The sequence below is a fragment of the Mustelus asterias genome, chromosome 9 (genome assembly GCF_964213995.1).
Source record: "Mustelus asterias chromosome 9, sMusAst1.hap1.1, whole genome shotgun sequence".
NCBI lineage: Eukaryota > Metazoa > Chordata > Chondrichthyes > Carcharhiniformes > Triakidae > Mustelus > Mustelus asterias.
Window position 1 is genome coordinate 7,530,960 of NC_135809.1, and position 20,195 is coordinate 7,551,154.

Genomic DNA, 20,195 nt, shown 5'->3' on the forward strand with positions numbered 1-20,195 from the left:
TCAGTTGTATCAGGTATTTATAGTAATTTGTGCAGAGCTTCTAATTGGATTAGCTGAGTTATAAAACCCATCGAGAAGTAAAACTCAGGTTTAATTTCTGGTTGTTCACACACAAATACTTGTGAAAATCATACACTATGTAGCACAGAAGGAGGCCATTGGGCCCATCATGTCAGTGCTGACTCTTTGAAAGAGCTATCCAATTAGATCCTCTAATCTCATAGCACTGACTTGTTTTCCTTTATTAAAAGGATTTACCAGATTCCCTTTTGAAAGTTACCGACTTCCACCAGCGTTTGAGGCAGTGCATTCCAGATCCCAACAAGCCACCGTGTAGACTGACACCAGTTTTAAAAAGTTCCAGCCCGATGTAAAGCGTTGCTGAGTTCACTAAACCAGGCAAGGCTGCTTACCTGTAATTGTTGCTTCTCCAGATCTGATACCTTGAGCTGTGTTTGCAATTCCACTAGTTCACCCATCAGTTTGTCTTTTCCGTCTAATGCATCATCACAAACTGTAACAGGAATACACAACTAACTTTACATCACTATTTTACATAGAAAAGTAAGGCTTTTGTGACAGAAAGATATAACCTTATCGGATCTGTTTATAGCTGTGACTGTTACACGATTCTAAGATGGCTTCCGTTCTGTTGCTCTCAGATTGAAATGGAGTCTGTTTCAGCTGACTGATCATGAAGCTTTCTAATCCAAGTGTGGATTAGATTGTGCGTCTTAAATTCATGTGAATGGGTAATTCTAGATGTTCCTCAAAGCAACAATTCTTAGCAATAGCAGTGCTCCTCTAACTCTGGCTTCTTCAACACCTTTGATTTTAATCCCTGCAGCACTGGTGGATGCAACTTCAGATGCCAGGGTCCTAAATCTCTGGAGTTCCCTCCCTAAACTCTCTTTGCTCCTTTAAGGGGCTTCCTAAAATCTACCTCCTTTGGTCACCTGTCCCAATTTCTCCTTATGAGGCTTGGTGTTAAATGTTACAATAGATTCCCGACTGTGCAGAAGGAGGCCATTCGGTCCATCAAATCCGCACCGACTCTCCGAAAGAACATCTTAACGAGGCCTCCCCCCCATAACATGGTTACCATGGCTAATCCCCTAACCTACACATTTTTAGACTGTAGGGGAAATTTTACCCTGTCTAATCCATCTAACCCGCACATCTTTGGACTATAGGAAGAAACTGGACCACCCAGAGGAAACCCATGCAGACACAGGGAGAACGTGCAAACTCCACACAGTGACCCAAGGTTGGAACCCAGATAAAAGCAAATTACTGCGAATGTTGGAATCTAGAAGATTCCAGCTTTGACAAAGGGTCATCTGGACTCGAAAGGTCAGCTCTTTTCTCTCCTTACAGATGCTGCCAGACCTGCTGAGATTTTACAGCAGTTTCTCTTTTGGTTTGGAATTGAATCCGATTCCCTGGCGCTGTGAGGCAGCAGTACTAATCATGTTGTTTGATAACGCTCATGTGAAACACTTTGAGATGCTTTATTAAATGTGCTACATATAAATACAAGTTGTTGCTGCTTCTGGCACATTGGCAGGTGTCTTCATGATGTAGTGGTAAATAGCGAGGAGGAAAGCCTTAGATTACAGGATGATATAGATGGCTGGTCAGATGGGCAGAACAAAAACAATTGGTTTTTAATGAATGGTACGGAGGGACCTTGGGGTGCATGTCCACAGGTCCCTGAAGGCAGCAGGACAGATAGATAGGTGGTTAAGAAGGCAATATAGATACTTGCCATTATTAACCAAGGCATAGAATATAGGAGCAGGGAGATTATGATGGAGCTGTATAAAACGCTTGTTAGGCTACAGCTAGGGTACTGTGTGCAGTTCTGGTCACCACCCGAGATGAAAGGTGTGACTACACTAGAAAGGATGCGGAGGAGATTCACCAGGATATTGCCTGGGATGGAGTGTTTCAGCTATGAAGAGAGGCTGGTTAGGCTGGGGTTGCTTTCATTAGAACAGAGAAAGCTGAGAGGAGGACAGGGTGGGCGGGGAAGGTAGGAAGGAACATTTCCTATTCGTAGTTAGTCATTAACCCTGGGGGCATAGATTTAAGGTAAGAGGAAGGAGATCTGGAGGGGATTTGAGGAAAAGTTTTTTTCACCCAGAGGGTGGTGGGAATCTGGAACTCGCTGCCTGGAAGGGTGGTAGAGGCAGGAACCCTCAACATTTAAGAAGCATTTCAATGAGCACTTGAAACGCCACAGCATACAAGGCCATGGACCAAGTGCTAGAAAATGGGATTAGAATAGATAGGTGTTTGATGGCCGGCACAGACATGATGGGCCGAAGGAACTCTTTTTGTGGTAAAATTCCTAGATGCTGACGCTAGTGTTTTTTTTGGGGGGGGGGGGGGGGGGGTGTCATAAACAGAGACTGCATTCATGCCTGGCTCCCAGCTCTAAAAGCTCCGGTTTAAAGCGGCAGATTGCTGGATCAGCCGGGATTGTCCCTCCCCCTCTCTCCATCGGGGCAAGAATCACACTTCTGCTTTCTTACAACCCAGCAATTTTGGCCAATACCCTTTTCGATGATTAGGCCGACAGCTGGTTTGTGGTGAGTTCGCTACTCGACTGCGAGGGAGAACTAGTGTTTAAATGTCTGACCTGTAACAGGGAAGGAAAATTCCCAAATCGGCTTCCAGGGTAAGGGAATCTGTGACGGGCATGTCCATCCCATTTCCTTACTGTAAATCTCCAAGAGTGCCCCACAATACCTGAGTCAAAGGGAAAGTCCACCTCGATAGATTCTGTTGGATCGGTCCAACCAAGATGGCATCATTTATCATGATGCACATGCGACAGTCTACAGGGGATATGACCTTAGAATCCTACAGTGCAGGAGGAGGCCATTCAGCCCATCGAGTCTGCACTGACCACAATCTCACCCAGGCCCTATCCCCATAACCCCATGCAATTACTCTAGCTAGTCCCCCAACACTAAGGGGCAATTTAGCGTGGCCAATCCACCTAACCTGCACATCTTTGGACTGTGGGAGGAAACCGGAGCACCCGGAGGAAACCCACGCAGACACAGGGAGAACGTGTAAACTCTGCACAGACAGTGACCCAAGCTGGGAATCGAACCCGGATCCCTGGTGCTGTGAGGCAGCAATGCTAACCACTGTGCCGCCCCCAGCTCACTAACGCTAAGGCTTGTTGGGTTGAGTCAAGTTGACAAGTGCATCCTAGTAAACCATCTTCCACATGTGCTAAATAGATTCCTGGTTAAATGAATATAAAGAAACTCCGCTCTGATGATATACATATTCGGCACCGTGTAGTCTGAATGTTGAAGGTGAGGACAGTATTGGGAGGGTTACCATTTCTGCTGCTGCTGCTTTCTGCTCCTGTTTGCTTCCTGCAGACATGGAGTTCATGGAGAAGTTCAGCTTTTTCTTTTTCCAATCGATCATTTGTCAATCTTCCAGTTAATCAAATGAAAAGATAGAATTAGAATTTGCAGCCACAGATGACATTTTAAGTTCTCAAAGATCTCGATTAACGCACACCCACATTTCTGCTAATTACTGTGAGTGGTGTTAATTACGGGTGCGAAACACCCTTTAAAATAATAAAATACTGCAGGTGCTGGAAATCGGAAATAAAACAGGAAATGCTGAGTAAACTCAGTAGGTCTGGCTGCATCTGCAGAGAGAGAAAAAGTTAATATTTCGATACGGACTCGAAACATTAATTTTGTTTCTCTCCACTGATGCTGGCTCCACTGATCCCATTGGGTGGGATTTAACGGCCACCCTCGCCCCAAGACTGGAAAATCCCACCTGAGGTCAACAGATCATAGAACCCTACAGTGCAGGAGGCCATTTTGGCCCATCGAGCCTGCATAGACCACAATCCCACCCAGGCCCTATCCCCATAACCCCATGCATTTATCCTAGCTAGTCACTCTGACACTAAGGGGCAATTTAGCATGGCCAATCCACCTAACCGCATATCTTTGGACTGTGGGAGGAAACCGGAGCACCCGGAGGAAACCCACACAGACACGGGAAGAATGTGCAAACTCCACACAGATAGTAACCTAAGCCGGGAATTGAACCCAGATCCCTGGCGCTGTGAGGCAGCAGTGCTAACCACTGTGCCACTGTGCCGCCCAATCTTATAAATCTACAATTCTACATGGCGGGCAGGTCAGTAAAACTCCGGCCATTGAATTTCTGCAGCATTTCTGTTTTTAATAAAGCCAGTCGCTGTAATTTATAAGCATTTGGCTCTGTAGACGTGGCTACAATGACCTGCATTGGCAGTTTACAATAATGGCCTTGAAAGGAACAGGTTAGCCCATCACAGAATGCCAGAACCAGACCCCAGGCCACTTTTCAGCAAAGACAACTGATCATGTAGCTTTTGGAAAGACGTGGAGCTGGATACAGAAATCCAATTTTTGCGCCATGTACAATTTGTGCATTTGCTGCATTAAAATCCTGACTGCTTGTGGTCCCGAGTTAAGCTGCCCATTTACAAAGTACAGTTCATACCTTAGTAACTGGAGCTCTCTGGTTAGGCCCGGCTCTGTTTTAGCTTCTTCAGGGAAATGCTTAAGTACCTCAATCTGAAGAAAAGAAGCAAAATGCAACATCAATCAAAATGGTCCTGCCCCATCACTTTGACATTATGAATATTAATTCAAACTAAGGGAATAAGCAGTTGGCAATTCATTTTTGTATTTCTTTCTGAAACATAGCTGATTATGTCCAGGAATCAGGACCCAGCCTGTTCAAAGACTGCTCGCTATTCCAGATCACATTCAACTCTTCGCAACTGACATTGTTAATTCAAGTCTCCACTCTGGATTCAATTCATTTCCTGGAAGCAAATTCCTGAACAAGTGGGATTTTTAAATCAAACGTTTCCATTATTAACATTGATTCAAAATATTGTACAAAAAATTTAGATTGACAATTAATATTGTGGAGGTCATTCTTTAACTTTCATATAATTGTCTCATTTTTATCTCTCTCCTACTGGAACAATTCACTGCTTTTCCCCAGAAGGCTGAGTGTCAACAGGCCATTCATTCAGGGAGCTACTACAAACTGACTCTTGGGAAACAAATAGGTTGGAACAGAGGAGTTTCTCTTCAGTGATCTCAGGATTGTGAATTTCTAAAACAGAGGCACTGCAGGGCGATGAAGATCTTCCTCTACGTAATGGTACCATTGTGAATGGCTTTCTGTTTCCCACGGCCAGCTAGTTATATCACTTCTCTGTGACAATAATGAGAGGTTTAAATGGGCACATTCGCAACAAAGGAAGTTTGGGTTTTGTAAACACAAAATGCACATATTCACGAATACGGGTATGCTAATCCTTGTGCACAATTCATTTTAACTCTTGCTTATTGCAGGATGACCATTGGGATTGTTCTACGTACGTGGCTCACCATTTCTGGAACTTGACAGTAACACTGCTAAAACAAATAATTTTCTGCCGCATGAAGTTCTTAATCTTTTTAATCTGAAATCTTTATGTCTCAAATCATTGAGATACAATGCAGCCTAAAGCAGGATGAGAAAGCAAACTTAGCTTGCACTCAACAGGAACTTAGTGCCATAAAAGGTCTGGGGAACATATTGTTGCTATCAGGCTTTCTCTCGATCGATTTAATTTTCAAAGATAGCAATGTGACCGAGACCAATAGTCTCACAGCTAAAGATGCCACAGATAGATATTCCACCCAGTGAAATTTCCATTGGAACACTAAACACACTGGTACTAAAGTCCTCTTTGCATTTTTACAATACAGGAGCTAACTGATTTAAAACAAAACGTACAGAACATAAATAACATGAAACTTTCACTCAATGTTGTTATTGTTTTGCATTTTTGTTAGAGAACACTTTGAGGTATTTAACCACTACAGACTGGAGCGTATAATCTACACTGATATTTTCATAGAATTATAGAATCCTTGCAGTGCAGAAAGAGGCTATTTGGCCCATCGAGCCTGCACTGGTGATAATTCCACCCAGGCCCTATACCTGTAACCCCATGTATTTACTCCGCTGATCCCCCTGGAACTAAAGGGCAATTTAGCAAGGCCAATCAACCTAACCAGCACATCTTTGGCCATAGTGCAGCACTAAGGGAGTGCTGCATTGTTGGGGATATGTTTTTTTTTGGATGGGCTGTTAAATTAAGGCCTTGTCAGTTCTGCCTATGCTCATATAGATGTAAAAGATCCCTTAGCACTATTCGAAATGGAACAAAGGAGTTCTTCCTTTACTTTGGTCAATGTTTCTCCCTTAATCAACACCAACATAAATGGACTATCCAGTCATTCAATTGCTGTTTGTGGAACTTTAATGTGTGCAATTTAGCTGCCACATTTGTCTACCCAATACAAAAAAAAGTCCACAGTCTTTAGTTTATTGTGAAATCCTGAGGGTGTGATAAGGCACCATGAAAAACAAGGTTCATTCATTCTTTATATTTGTGAACCCAGGTGTTCACTGACATTAGATTAACACAGAGAGGAATTTAATATTGGTAGGTTATGGCAAGGAATTGGATAAAGACTTGAAGTGGAGGAAATACATGGCTATGAGGAAAAAGCAGGGAGCAGAATCATTTGCAAAGAGCTACAATGGACCAAATGGCCTCTTTACATGTTGTAAGATTCTATGCGTTTACACACTACAGAACGAAAAGGGTATCACAATTCTTCTCTCACCTGTTCCTCCAGGACTCTTATTTGTTTTGTCAATTTTTGCTCATTATCAGTTGTTTCTCTCAGCAGCTGTCTAAGGTCGGTGAGGGTTTGATTCTTTTTTGTAATGTCTGTCTCCATCTCCTTTAATTTACTCTCATACATTCTTTAAAGCATGAAGGAATGAATTACTCTTTGTCTTTTTAACAATGTAAGCGATTCCCCAATTGCTATTAAAGTTGGCACGATTGCAGTTTTAACAGGTTGTCTTATTAATCTATGCGGTTTACTTTTAAAAATCTCACTGTTATTAAGTGAACAGCTGACCACGTGAAATGTGTCAAAAGTAAAACTGCATAATTTTTAACTAAGTAACTGCTGTTAATTCTAAAAGAGAAAACCACAATAATGCTCGGGAGCAGAGGAAAACCATCGGTTCAATCAGCCTATCCCTCCAAACCTCCCCTCTGTTTTTAGAACTAGTGACTCTTTAGCCTTTCAAGATTCAGCCAAACCATGGTTTTCCATTCAATGCACCCATTGGTTAATCTGTTCTAAAATTCTTTTGGTAAAATAAATCCTCACCTCCTTTCTTATTTTTTTCCGATGCCCTCATTTTAAATATTAGAGGATTATTTTTTAAGAGTCTTGGGCCAAACAGAAGAACCTTCCTCAATCCAAATTCCCTCTCCTGAAAACTACAAAGACCCCAGCACCCTGCAGTCCTCCAAAGATCGAACCCCTCTGGTCAAATCTTCCCCTTAAGTGAATATGCAAGATCCACATCTCCCACCACACTGACTGCCAATCCTTTGTTGTTTTTTCCATTTTGCTGATATTTCTTTCATTGTTACGTACGAGAAATGTCGGACAGAAAAAGATCTACTGATGCATGCGGTTGTGATGTCTTAGTGGTAATATCACTGGATAGTAACCCGAGACCCAGGCTAATGCTCTAGGGAAATGGGTTCAAATCCCACCACGGCAGCTAGTGATATTTTAAATTCAATTAATAACATTTGGAATATAAAACGAGTAGATGGTTACAAAAACCCATCTGGTTTAAGGAAGGAACTCTGCCATCCTTACCCGGTCTGGCCTACATGTGACTACAGAATAGCATTGAGACTGACTCTTAACTGCCGTCTGAAATGGCCTAGCAAGCTACTCAGTTCAAGGACAATGAGGGATGGGGCAATAAATACTGGCCTTGCCCTCAGCCCATGAAAGAACAAACAAGAAAAACATTCCCTACCCCAGTCATGTAAACGCCTGGAAGAGGCAATAAAAAACAGGTAAGAACATACAAACATATGAATTAGAAGCAGGAGTAGGCCATTTGGCCCCTCAAACCTGCTCTGCCATTTGATAAGACTATGGCTGATCAGAGTGTGGTCTCCACTCCCATTTCCTGCCTATCCCTTATACCCTTTGACCCCAGCACCCTGCAGTCAAGAATCTAATTAACTCTGCCTTATCCAGAGCAATTAAGGAAAAAGAAAACTGTAAATAAAGTGCCCAAACTTTCAAGAGTTTCTGAAATGTCGATATTAAATGCTCAGTAAAGTTCTCATTTTGTCCCAGCACATTAATATCTACCCTGAGTGACTAATATTATGTCAGCCTAGCAAAAGTTTCTGTGTTTTACATATCAGAGAGTAAAGTGATACCTTGTGACTACAATGGACTTCCAACTTTTGCTGTCTGCACCCTCAAGTTGTGGACCCCTACTCTCTGCAAAGCTCAATCGTTTATTGGTCTCTTCCAACTGCACGCTTAGCTTCTCATTCATAATCTCCACGTTGCTTTTAGCAATTCGCAGCTTTTCAGCACAGTCACCTTCCTGTCACAAAACAAATGTTCAGCAAAAAAAAAATCTCAACTCCACCTGCGGTGAGCTGTGTGTGGGTCGTCAGAGTTGACTTGTAACATTTTCAAGAGAGAAATTATAGAATCATAGAAACCCTACAGTGCAGAAGGAGGCCATTCGGCCCATCGAGTCTGCACCGACCACAATCCCACCCAGGCCCTACCCCCACATATTTACCCACTAATCCCTCTAACCTACGCATCCCAGGACTCTAAGGGGCAATTTTTAACCTGGCCAATCAACCTAACCCGCACATCTTTGGACTGTGGGAGGAAACCGGAGCACCCGGAGGAAACCCACGCAGACATTATGCGGTACAATCAAAATCGAAAAATGCTGGAAATACTCAACCTGGTCAGGCTGCATCTCTGGAGCGAGAAAGAGTTTACAGCTCAACGGCCTCTCTTTAGCTGCTCATCTTCAACACCTCCCAGTTCAGATCACCGAGCTGAAACGCTTCTCTTTCCACAGGTGTAGTCTGACCCGCTGTGCGCTTTCCAGCAGTTACTACTTTTATTTCCAATTCTATTTAGCTTTGCCTTTATTATCTAGTGTGACTTTTGACTTGCCAGAATACAGTGTAATTGCAATAATGGCATTTACAAAGAATCTTCATTTGGGGTCTGACTTACAGAAAATAAACACTCTTTCCCTCTCCATAGACACTGCCTGACCTGCTGAATATTTCCAGCATTTTCTGTTTTCACCATAGAAAAGTGCTTAGAAAAATCCCAGTCCACTTCACTGGTGAGTTGAGTAGAGAGGTGGGAGGTTCTGAGTGGGCTGCAGTGTCTCCCCAAGCTACAGGGTTGGGGAATATTGAAGAGTTCATTGCCGATGTACGTTCAAGGCCCCTTTCCCATCATAACGAGGATTCCAATCTTGGAATTGGACCATGTGCCAGCCTTCTGTGTTGAAGGCAAAAAATGAATAAACACTAATGTTAAAAACAGCGACACTAACTAACCTGACAGCAGAGGCGACTCCCGCTATTGACCTAATAGTTTTACCTTTTTAAGCTCCTTCCGTAATCGCTCATTTTCAGCTAAGATCTTTTCCACACCTTTCGTTTTGGACTCGTAGCGCAAGCTGAGCTGCCCGCCCATCTGCATCTTCAACTTCTCGAGTTCTGACTGAAACAAAGTAAGGCAATAGATTTAGCTTGCTGTTGATGTGATAGCCTTGATCCTGCTAAATTAGATAGTCGTGTGAAATGTTAGTTTAGATCCTCCGACCTGCACTTCTATAACAGTGATGCCAAAAACATGCAGAGCTGTAATTCTAGGTTATCTGGTCTGGAAGTTACTGAGAGCAAACCTGGGATGCTTTATAGCTGTCACCAAATGTGTTATTTCAGTAGAAAATCCTTTGAGGCCAATGAACTGAGTTCAGTATTGATGTTATATTGGAAAATAAATGTGGGCCGATTCTGCGTTTCAGAACAGTTTAGATCAATCGCTCCATCACATTTACTGTCCCCTATTACACAAGTACCAAAAATGTGCCACTTTTGAGATCACTCTTCGATACCTGGTCTCAAAGAAAAGAAAGAGCTTGCAGTTAAAAACATCCTGAGCTTTCAGAAGCTCAGGATGTTCCAAAAACCTTCACAGTTAAATTAAGGACCTTCTGAAGTATCATCACTATTGTAACCTAGGAAATGCAGCTCTGCAAGGTCCCATGAACAACAATGTGATAACGACCAGATGATCTGTTTTTGCTGATATTAGTTAAGGGTTAACACACAAATTAGGAGCAGGCGTAGGCCACTCGGCCCCTCAAGCCTGCTCCGCCACTCAATAAGATCATGGCTGATGTGATTGTAATTTCAACCCCACATTCTAGCATTTTGCGATTCATGCACTAGGACACCCAGATCCCTCTGCAATCTCTCACCATTTAGATAAGCTTCTTTTTCCTGCCAAAATGAACAATTTCACGTATGCCGACATTATACTTCATTTGCCAGATTTTTGCCCACTCACAACTTACCTATGTCCCTTTGTAGCCTCCTTAAATCTGCTACACAACTTACTTTTGACATCAACCATTTGCACCTGGTCTTAATTTTTGCCCTAGCCATGATAGTTGTCCATTGTAAATCATAGAATCCCTACACTGCAGGAGGAGGCCATTCGGCCCATCGAGTCTGCACTGACCACAACCCCACCCAGGCCCTATTCCTGTAACCCCACATATTTACCTTGCTAATTCCCTGACACTAAGGGACAGTTTAGCACGGCCAATCAATCTAACCCGCACATCTTTGGACTGGGAGACATCTTGCTTCTCAAAAATCTTGGTGGTGATTTTTAACTCCACTGCCTAGGTCGCTGGGGAAACTATTTCTACAAGTATTGCAGGCTGTTGTGTATTTATAAATTAAAAAACAAAAAGACCTTGTGGTGTTAGCACAAACCTTTAGCTTCTCGTTTTCCTTTTCGAGGCAGGTTAGTTTCTCACTGGCCACCACTCCAGGAGCCTTTTTCAGCTCCTCATTCTCTCGCTGCACTCTCTCCACCACCTTCTTCATCAAGCCAATCGTTTTTTCTAATTCAGGCACTGTCTTGCCGCTGCGTCCAGACTGTCAAACAATGAGTTAATATAAAATAACAAGTCTACGTCAGTCAGAGATTGAGTTAAAAAAACTGAACACCTGTTCATAATTTAACAAGTTCCAAAGACAGAAATAATCCCCTGGAATTTGCACCCACTAAACAAGCACTCATAATTAAAACTTCTACACAGATACAGGCTCACATTACAGCACTATCTTCAACAACTCAAACTGCAATGATTTCTCTCACTTCACAATGGTTTGAATAAGGAATATGTACTTATGCAGCCTCTTCAATTCCTCAAATTGTCTCAAAATATTTTTATTCATTCATCTGTGGGACATGGGTGTCGCTGGCTGGCCAGCGTTTATTGCCCATCCTGAGTTGCCCTTGTTCAGAGGGCAGTTGAGAGTCAACCACATTGCCGTGGCTCTGGAGTCACATGTAGGCCAGACCAGGTAAGGACGGCAGATTTCCTTCCCTAAAGGACGTTAGTGAACCAGATGGGTTTTTACAACAATGGTTTCATGGTCATCGGTAGATTCTTAATTCCAGATTTTTAAAAATTGAATTCAAATTCCACCAACTGCCGTGGCGGGATTCGAACCTGGGTCCCTAGAACATTAGCTGAGTTTCTGGATTAATAGTCAAGTGGTATTACCACTAGGCCATCGCCTCCCCATTTTCAGTATATATACATTATCACTGCAGACCTGCGCACCGCAAGATCTCACAAATGCTAATCAACTAAATGAACAATTTAGCCAGGATGTTGGGAGAATCCCCTGCTCTTGGAATAATGCTGTGGACTTTTGACACTTATCTTAAAGACATCACTTCAGCAATGCAGCAGTCCATTTCTAGCACACTGAAATTTCAGCAATGATCATAGAATTCCTATAGTGTAGAAGGAGGCCATTTGGCCCATTGAGTCTGCACCGACTACAATCCCATTCAGGTCCTATTCCCGTATCCCCATGCATTTACTCTAGCTAGTCCCCCTACACACTAAGGGGCAATTTAGTATAGCCAATCTACCTAACTCGCACATCTTAGGACTGTGGGAGGAAACCAGAGCACCCGAGAAAATCCACACAGACACGGGGAGAATGTGCAAACTCCACACAGACAGTGAGCCAAGCCAGGAATCGAACCCGGGTCCCTGGCGCTGTGAGGCAGCAGTGCTAACCACTGTGCCACCGTGCCGCCCAGTCATACACTCAAACCCCTCATGTTCTGGGGATGCTGCATTGTGAATTGGCCCCTAATTATTTAAAGAGAGATCACAATAAGTTGCCCAAGATCTGTAGTAAAATGGTATATTTCACATGCCCAGAGATTCCTGTATAATGCTTCCAGATATGATGATAGATTATTTTTAGTTCGGCAGATGGTTGAGGACTAAGGGAAATGCGTTTTAACTTTGCAAAAAGATAGCAGCAAATGCAAGGCCAGTGGACTAACATATCAATCACATTCCATCCACATGATCTCTTGAATTGGCTTTGATTACATGAGGGGAATTTTCGGACATGGATGTAGCCACAAGTGAGGGGCAAACAGGAAGGTGGCCCACTCAACTGCCCGTTATCGAGACATCTTAATGGCCACCTTAGCCAGGCTCAGGAATAGACCATGAGGAGTATCCCTGCACTCCCCCCCGGACCCCACTATCCGTTGACTCTCTTTAAATGTATTCTCAGTCCTTAATCAAACAATGCCAACATCTGTGTATCTTTAACAAATTAATTAATCAACCAATCATTAACATTGAGGGTTTGTCAGGACAGTGTACACCCACTAGTTTACGCACACAACTAGCTTGAAAAGCACTGCATCTTGCTTACCCCTCGAATATTGCCAAGTTTTCTTTCCAATTCTACTTTCTCCTTTTTGAGAAGTTGATACATTTCCTGCAAATTAGCGATTTGATCCTGCGAAAAGGCAAGAAACAGACAACACACCTTAAATCAGATTAAACAAATACAGCAGAAAAATGAATCATCTTTCTGGTAATACCATGCCAAGAAGTAAAAAAAGATTTTAAACTTAATTTCAGCGGATGCACATGGGGAGTATTATAAAACCTCCACAGTTGATTCCCACATTTATTACTGTGAATAGTATGCGTGCTGACGCGTGGCTTACCTTTAATCGTGGCAAATCTTTATTCGCCTGCTCCAGTTGGAAACGCAGCTCTACATTATCTGCAGCCAGATTGAGATTCTCTCTCTGAAGTTCCTGCTCCTTCTGAGATGAAGCAACAGAACCAATTCCAGAGGTCTAGAGTAGAGTAACAGAACAGGTAATCAGAAACATCACTTCTCCCAAACACACTACTGCAGAGGAAGATTCTTCTAAAGTAAACTAAACCCAGATATAAATCTAACAGCAAAGGAATGGATTTCAATGAAATGCAACTAAGACTGGAATTTACTTTGGGGGTATATACACACTATGAATATTTCAGACTTTTGAAAAATTTAGCTACTGGGCAAAATAAAAAACAGAATGTACTGCTTGGGGGCAGGACAGGGGGTATTCTTTCTGTTAGATTTCATGGGCGGATAACCTGAAGCAGTTTTTCAGAGGTCTCCGATTCCACTCCTCCCGGATCTTCTGCAGGATCTTCCTCTGTTGTCTGTTCCACTTCTCTCCCTTTTGCAATACCCGGCTCATTCCTGCTACTTGTGTTCTCCGAGTCACTTGCTGAATCCGAGGGAGAATCATTTCCTTCAGTTTTTTCGATATCAATCCCCAAGTCATCGTCAGGTCCGTGCTGCGCTTTCTCCTTTTCAGCTGCCTGCTCCATTTCTGTCTTTTTCTTGATTGAGGGCTGATCTCCATTCGTATTCCCCCCATCAGCTGGATCACATGTGGAAGCTGTCGAAGGCTCCTCTGCCTGGATTTCAGTACATGCCTCCTCTGGTCTCAAAGCCGAAGGCACCTTATTATCATTGAAATGTTCATCATTTTCACTGCCCTGGTCAGCAATTTTGCCAGTCCCATTCGAAGATATATTTTCTTGCTCGTCGCAAACCTGATTACTCTTTCGCAAACTCAATCGTGATTTCTTTAAACATTTCTTACTGGTTTGCATTTTTAGACTTCTGTCAGTCCTGATTTCAGGGATACCATCAGTGGCTGCTGTACGTCCTTTAGATACAACCTGTGCACAGGGATCCGAAGTCTGCATTGGCAGCATGTGTATTGTGTACAAGCAGAATATACGCAATATACGAGAGAAAGAGAAAGACAGTCGGATGAAAGATGATATGGAGAAATACAGCAACACTTGACATTCTGAATATGTGATGAACCCAGTAAAAGCCCCATTCGAATACTGACTGCACTTTCTTTAACCGATTCAGTCAAATCACTCTCTACATTTTAGACTTTTAAAAAATAAAGTGCTGTGTTAAAGTTGCCTATCCCTGTGCTTTCGGTAAGGAGGCCTTTTCAATGATGTTCAACCGATACATCAATGGTGTAAACTTAAGTTATTTGTATCGGAAGCAAGTTCAAACAAATGGGAGGTTTTAAGAAACTTTTCTTCACAATATATTTCAAAACAGAACCAAGGGTTTAGTGGCAAGTGGACAAGGATTAATGAGCTTCAAGAACATTCCGTCTCTATTACCTGAATAGAGGTGTTACCTCATTTTAAATAATATAGTCAAAACAATAGAAAAGTGATTCTATTGTTTTTGATCGTAGAATCCCCACAGTGCCGGAGAAGGCCATTCAGCCTGTTGGGTCTGCACCTACTTTCTGACAGAGTATGTTACCCAGGCACTCTCCCCCGCCCTATCCCCGTAACCCCACACATTTATCATCCCATCTAATCTACAAATTTTGGGACACTAAGGGGCAATTTAGCATGGCCAATACACCTAATCTACACATCTTTGGAATGTGGGAGGAAATTGGAGCATCCAGAGGAAACCCACGCAGACACAGGGGGAATGTGCAAACTCCACACAGTCACACAAGGCTGGAATTGAACCAGGGTCATAGATTCACAGACATTTACAGCACGGAAACAGGCCCTTCGACCCAACTTGTTCATGCCATCCTTTTTTCCCACTAAACAAGTCCCAATTGCCCGCGTTTGGCCCATATCCATCATACCCATCTTACCCATGTAACTGTCTAAATGCTTTTTAAAAGACAAAGTTGTACTTGCCTTTATCACTACCTCTGGCAGCTTGTTCCAGACACTCACCTATGTGAAAAAATTGACCTCTGGACCCTTTTGTATCTCTCTCCACTAACCTTAAACCTATGCCTCTGGTTTTAGACTCCCCTGCCTTTGAGAATAAATGTTGACTAAGATTAAGTGGAAGGACCTTATCTATCCCCCTCATTATTTTATGGACCTCTATAAGATCACCCCTAAGTCTCTTGCGCTCCAAGGAAAAAAGTCCCAGTCTATCCAGCCTCTCCTTATAACTCAAACTATCAAGTCCCGGTAGCATCCTAGTAAATCTTTTCTGTACTCTTTCTAGTTTAATAACACCCTTTCTATAATAGGGTGACCAGAACTGTACACAGTATTCCAGGTGTGGCCTTTCCAATGTCTTGTACAACTTCAACAAGATGTCCCAACTCCTGTATTCAATGTTCTGTAAGAAGTTTAACAACACCAGGTTAAAGCGAGGTTATTCACTTTGGAGGAAATAATAGCAAATTGGATTATTATCTAAATGGAAATAAATTGCAACATGCTACTGTGCAAAGGGACCTGGGGGTCCTTGTGCATGAGACGCAAAAACCCAGTCTGCAGGTGCAACAGGTGATCAAGAAGGCAAATGGGATGTTGGCCTAAATCTCAAGGGGGATAGAATATAAAAGCAGAGATGTCCTGCTGCATCTGTACAGGGCATTGGTGAGGCCACAGCTGGAATATTGTGTGCAGTATTGGTCCCCTTATTTGCGGAAGGATATATTTGCCTTGGAGGGAGTGCAGAGAAGGTTCACCAGGTTGATACCAGAGATGAGGGGTGTTGACTATGAGGAGAGACTGAGCAGATTGGGTTTGTACTCGTTGGAATTTAGAAGGCTAAGGGGGGATCTTATAGAGACCTATAAGATAATGAAGGGGCTGGATAGGGTAGAGGTGGAGAGATTCTTTCCACTTAGAAAGGAAGCTAGAACTAGAGGGCACAGCCTCAAAATAAAGGGGGGTCAGTTTAGGACAGAGTTGAGGAGGAACTTCTTCTCTCAGAGGGTGGTGAATCTCTGGAATTCTCTGCCCACTGAAGTGGTGGAGGCTGCCTCGTTGAATATGTTTAAATCACGGATAGATGGATTCCTGATCAGTAAGGGAATTAGGGGTCATAAGGATCAGGCGGGTAAGTGGAACTGATCCACTTCAGATCAGCCATGATCTTATTGAATGGCGGGGCAGGCTCGAGGGGCTAGATGGCCTACTCCTGCTCCTATTTCTTATGTTCTTAAGTCCAACAGATTTATCTGGTAGCAAAAGCCACACAAGCTTTTGGAGCTTTTGCTACCAAATAAACCTGTTGGACTTTAATCTGGTGTTGTTAAACTTCTTACTGTGTTTACCCCAGTCCAACGCCAGCATCTCCACATCTTCAATGTTCTGACCAATGAAACCAGGCATGCTGAATGCCTTCTTCACCACCCTCTCCACCTGTGACTCCACTTTCAAGGACTATGAACCTGTACCCCTAGTTCACTTTGTTCTATAATTCTCCCCAACACCCTACCATTAACTGAGTAAGTCCTGCCCCTGGTTTGATCAACCAAAATGTATCACGTCGCATTTATCTAAATTCAACTCCATCTGCCATTCATTAGCCCACTGGCCCAATTGATTAAGATCCCGTTGCAATCCCAGATAACCTTCTTCACTGTCCAATATGCCACCAAGGGTCCTTGGCGCTGTGAGGCAGCAGTGCTAATCACTGTGCTGTCTCTCGATGATAGGGTGATTCCCAGCTTATGCTTTCTGTAATTTGGTTACACTCAATAATAACTTCTTGCCCTATTTCAGATGAACAGTGTTGTTCCAAAATAAACAACAACAACAAATGACTGATCTTCTCTCAAAGTGAAAGCACTGAGGGGAGTGAGAGTAACTGGATAGCTCTTTCAAAGAACTGACATTGGCACAATGGGTCTCTGGTTTTCTCTGCTACTGGATGATTCTATTCTATGATTCTGGTGCTAGCAGTGTTCCTAAAGCATTAAAACAAATACATACCGATGGTCTGGAAAATGTGCTTTTCGATAGCTGTTTTTCCAAAGCTTGGAGCTTTTCATGCAGGTAACGATTTTTCAAAGTTAAGTCTTCCACTACTGAATCCCGTGGTAAAGCTTGCTGCTGCCTGTGGTTTAAAAAGACATCAAACCCATGTTGTGTTATTACTCACATCAAATGGACCCTGATTAAGATAGAATTGAAGATACGTAAACAGAATCTACAGCCAGGATTCTGCTGGGCCGACCGGGTCTCAGCTGGAGAACTGGTAAGGAATCCCCGCAAGCTTTCTGGGAGAACACCTGACGGAATCAAGTGGAGTGGTCACCTGCAGGGTCCACCCGCAATTGAGGTCCTGCCAACCGAGAGCTGCCAGCCTCTCCTCACACTGCCAGTGCCAACAGGAGTGGTAGCAACTGGCAGCAATGTACATGACCAGAGGCCCAGGATCATGGCAGGGCTTCAGACTAAGTGAATAAGGGTGATCAGAGGCAAGGCCAGGGTGGTTTGCAGCAGGCTCCCCCCTTCCCGATGCTGGGTCCCTTGATGCAAGATGCCTTAGAGCTCCGAAAGCTTGTGTGGCTTTTGCTACCAAATAAACCTGTTGGACTTTAACCTGGTGTTGTTAAACTTCTTACTGTGTTTACCCCAGTCCAACGCCGGCATCTCCACATCATCCCTTGATGAGGTACAGAGTGCTTGATGACGAGGGACTGCACCTCAGGAGGTCACTGCTGGGCAGCCCTCTGAAGGAGCAGGAAAGCTGTGCCATTCCTGTTTAGTCCCTCAGCCACCACCAGAGGGTGTCGTCTGGCTCATTAATGAGCCTAACTGCCATCTTGCCGCTGTCTGCAGGAATCTCTGCTCAGCCCCATCTGCCCTCCCAACTTAATCAGGGATGATTTTGCACCGTTGACAGACTGATGTCAAGCCTCTCTTGCAATTTTTAAAAATACTTTTCCAATTCAATCAAATCAAGTCCAAATCATAGTCTCAACAAGTTGAGACATTTCCGATCCAGGCTGACAAGACAGGGCATGCAATCCTCTACCCTGTCTTGGACCTGATCTGCATGAGTCAAGCTGATTGGAGTAGGCGGAGAATTCCTCCTCCAAGGCTTGAACTCATTTGCATCTTAGCTAAATGGCCGAGATACCGCTTTTTAAAATTGCTTCATATGAAACATATGAAGCTTAAATGCAACCCAATGACCTCAACCAAGTGCAGCATCCGCATAACCACACTTGATCTTAGCCAAAATGACCAGCCACCAAGTATAGCTCCCAACATGACAGGCTGCATAAATTCAGCCCAACATCATCTGGCACCTAAAGATAGTAAAACTCTGAAAAGACCTGGACAACATTCACACTTGAGCTGATAAATGACAAGTAACATTCATACAACACAAGTGATAGGAAATAACCATTTCCATCAAGGCAGAATCTAATAAGTTCTCCATTTTAAATTGGATTGCCATCGTTTAATCCCCCATCATCGACATCCGGGGGTCACCATTGATCAGAAACGTAACTGGGACAGCTACATAAATACTGTGGCTACAAGAGCACGTCAAAAACTGGGAATTCTGCATTGCATAACCCACCTCCTGACTCTCCAAAGCCTGTCCACTATCTACATGGCCCATGTCAGGAGTGTGATAAAGTATACTCTCCACTTGCATGGATGAGTGCAGCTCCAACATTCAAGAAGCTTGACACCATCCAGAAAAAAGCAGCACTCTTTGGTATTTGATGCACAGTGGCAGCAGTGTGTAGCATCTCTGAGATGCACTGCAGCAACTCTTCAAGGCTCCTTCAACATCACCTTTCAAACCCATGAACATTGGCACCCAGAAGAACAAGTGCAGCAAAGGCGTAACACAATCGCCTGCAAGTTCCCATCTAAATCTCACACCAATTTGAACTGGAAATACACCCTTCACTATCATAAGACCATAAGACCATAAGACATAGGAGCGGAAGTAAGGCCATTCGGCCCATCGAGTCCACTCCACCATTCAATCATGGTTGATTTCAACTCCATTTACCCGCTCTCTCCCCATAGCCCTTAATTCCTCGAGAAATCAAGAATTTATCAATTTCTGTCTTGAAGACGCTCAACGTCTCGGCCTCCACAGCCCTCTGTGGCAATGAATTCCACAGACCCACCACTCTCTGGCTGAAGAAATTTCTCCTCATCTCTGTTCTAAAGTGACTCCCTTTTATTCTAAGGCTGTGCCCCCGCGTCCTAGTCTCCCCTGTTAATGGAAACAACTTCCCTACGTCCATCCTATCTAAGCCGTTCATTATCTTGTAAGTTTCTATCAGATCTCCCCTCAACCTCCTAAACTCCAATGAATATAATCCCACGATCCTCAGACGTTCATCGTATGTCAGGCCTACCATTCCTGGGATCATCCGTGTGAATCTCCGCTGGACCCGCTCCAGTGCCAGTATGTCCTTCCTGAGGTGTGGGGCCCAAAATTGCTCACAGTACTCCAAATGGGGCCTAACCAGTGCTTTATAAAGCCTCAGAAGTACATCCCTGCTTTTGTATTCCAAGCCTCTTGAGATAAATGACAACATTACATTTGCTTTCTTAATTACGGACTCAACCTGCAAGTTTACCTTTAGAGAATCCTGGACTAGGACTCCCAAGTCCCTTTGCACTTTAGCATTATGAATTTTGTCACCGTTTAGAAAATAGTCCATGCCTCTATTCTTTTTTCCAAAGTGTACGACCTCGCACTTGCCCACGTTGAATTTCATCAGCCACTTCTTGGACCACTCTCCTAAACTGTCTAAATCTTTCTGCAGCCTCCCCAC

At 43.4% G+C, this 20,195-nt stretch overlaps 1 protein-coding gene across 13 annotated transcripts in view; it reads right to left on the reverse strand.

Moving 5' to 3' along the window:
* The window catches only part of cep290 (centrosomal protein 290), a 115,486-nt gene that overhangs the window by 3,228 nt on the left and 92,063 nt on the right, over positions 1-20,195 (reverse strand). For 8 of the 13 annotated variants that reach the window (XM_078219614.1, XM_078219615.1, XM_078219613.1 and 5 more), the window contains 10 exons: positions 17,371-17,494; positions 13,287-13,421; positions 12,986-13,072; positions 11,000-11,164; positions 9,591-9,713; positions 8,381-8,553; positions 6,735-6,876; positions 4,540-4,613; positions 3,361-3,461; positions 414-514 (listed from right to left, as the gene is read on the reverse strand). In XM_078219614.1, coding sequence (XP_078075740.1) covers positions 414-514; positions 3,361-3,461; positions 4,540-4,613; positions 6,735-6,876; positions 8,381-8,553; positions 9,591-9,713; positions 11,000-11,164; positions 12,986-13,072; positions 13,287-13,421; positions 17,371-17,494 — 1,225 coding nt within the window. Of the gene's footprint in view, positions 1-413; positions 515-3,360; positions 3,462-4,539; positions 4,614-6,734; positions 6,877-8,380; positions 8,554-9,568; positions 9,714-10,999; positions 11,165-12,985; positions 13,073-13,286; positions 13,422-17,370; positions 17,495-20,195 lie in introns of those variants that run through there. The other 5 variants (XR_013498704.1, XM_078219617.1, XR_013498705.1 and 2 more) reach the window with 5 other exon arrangements.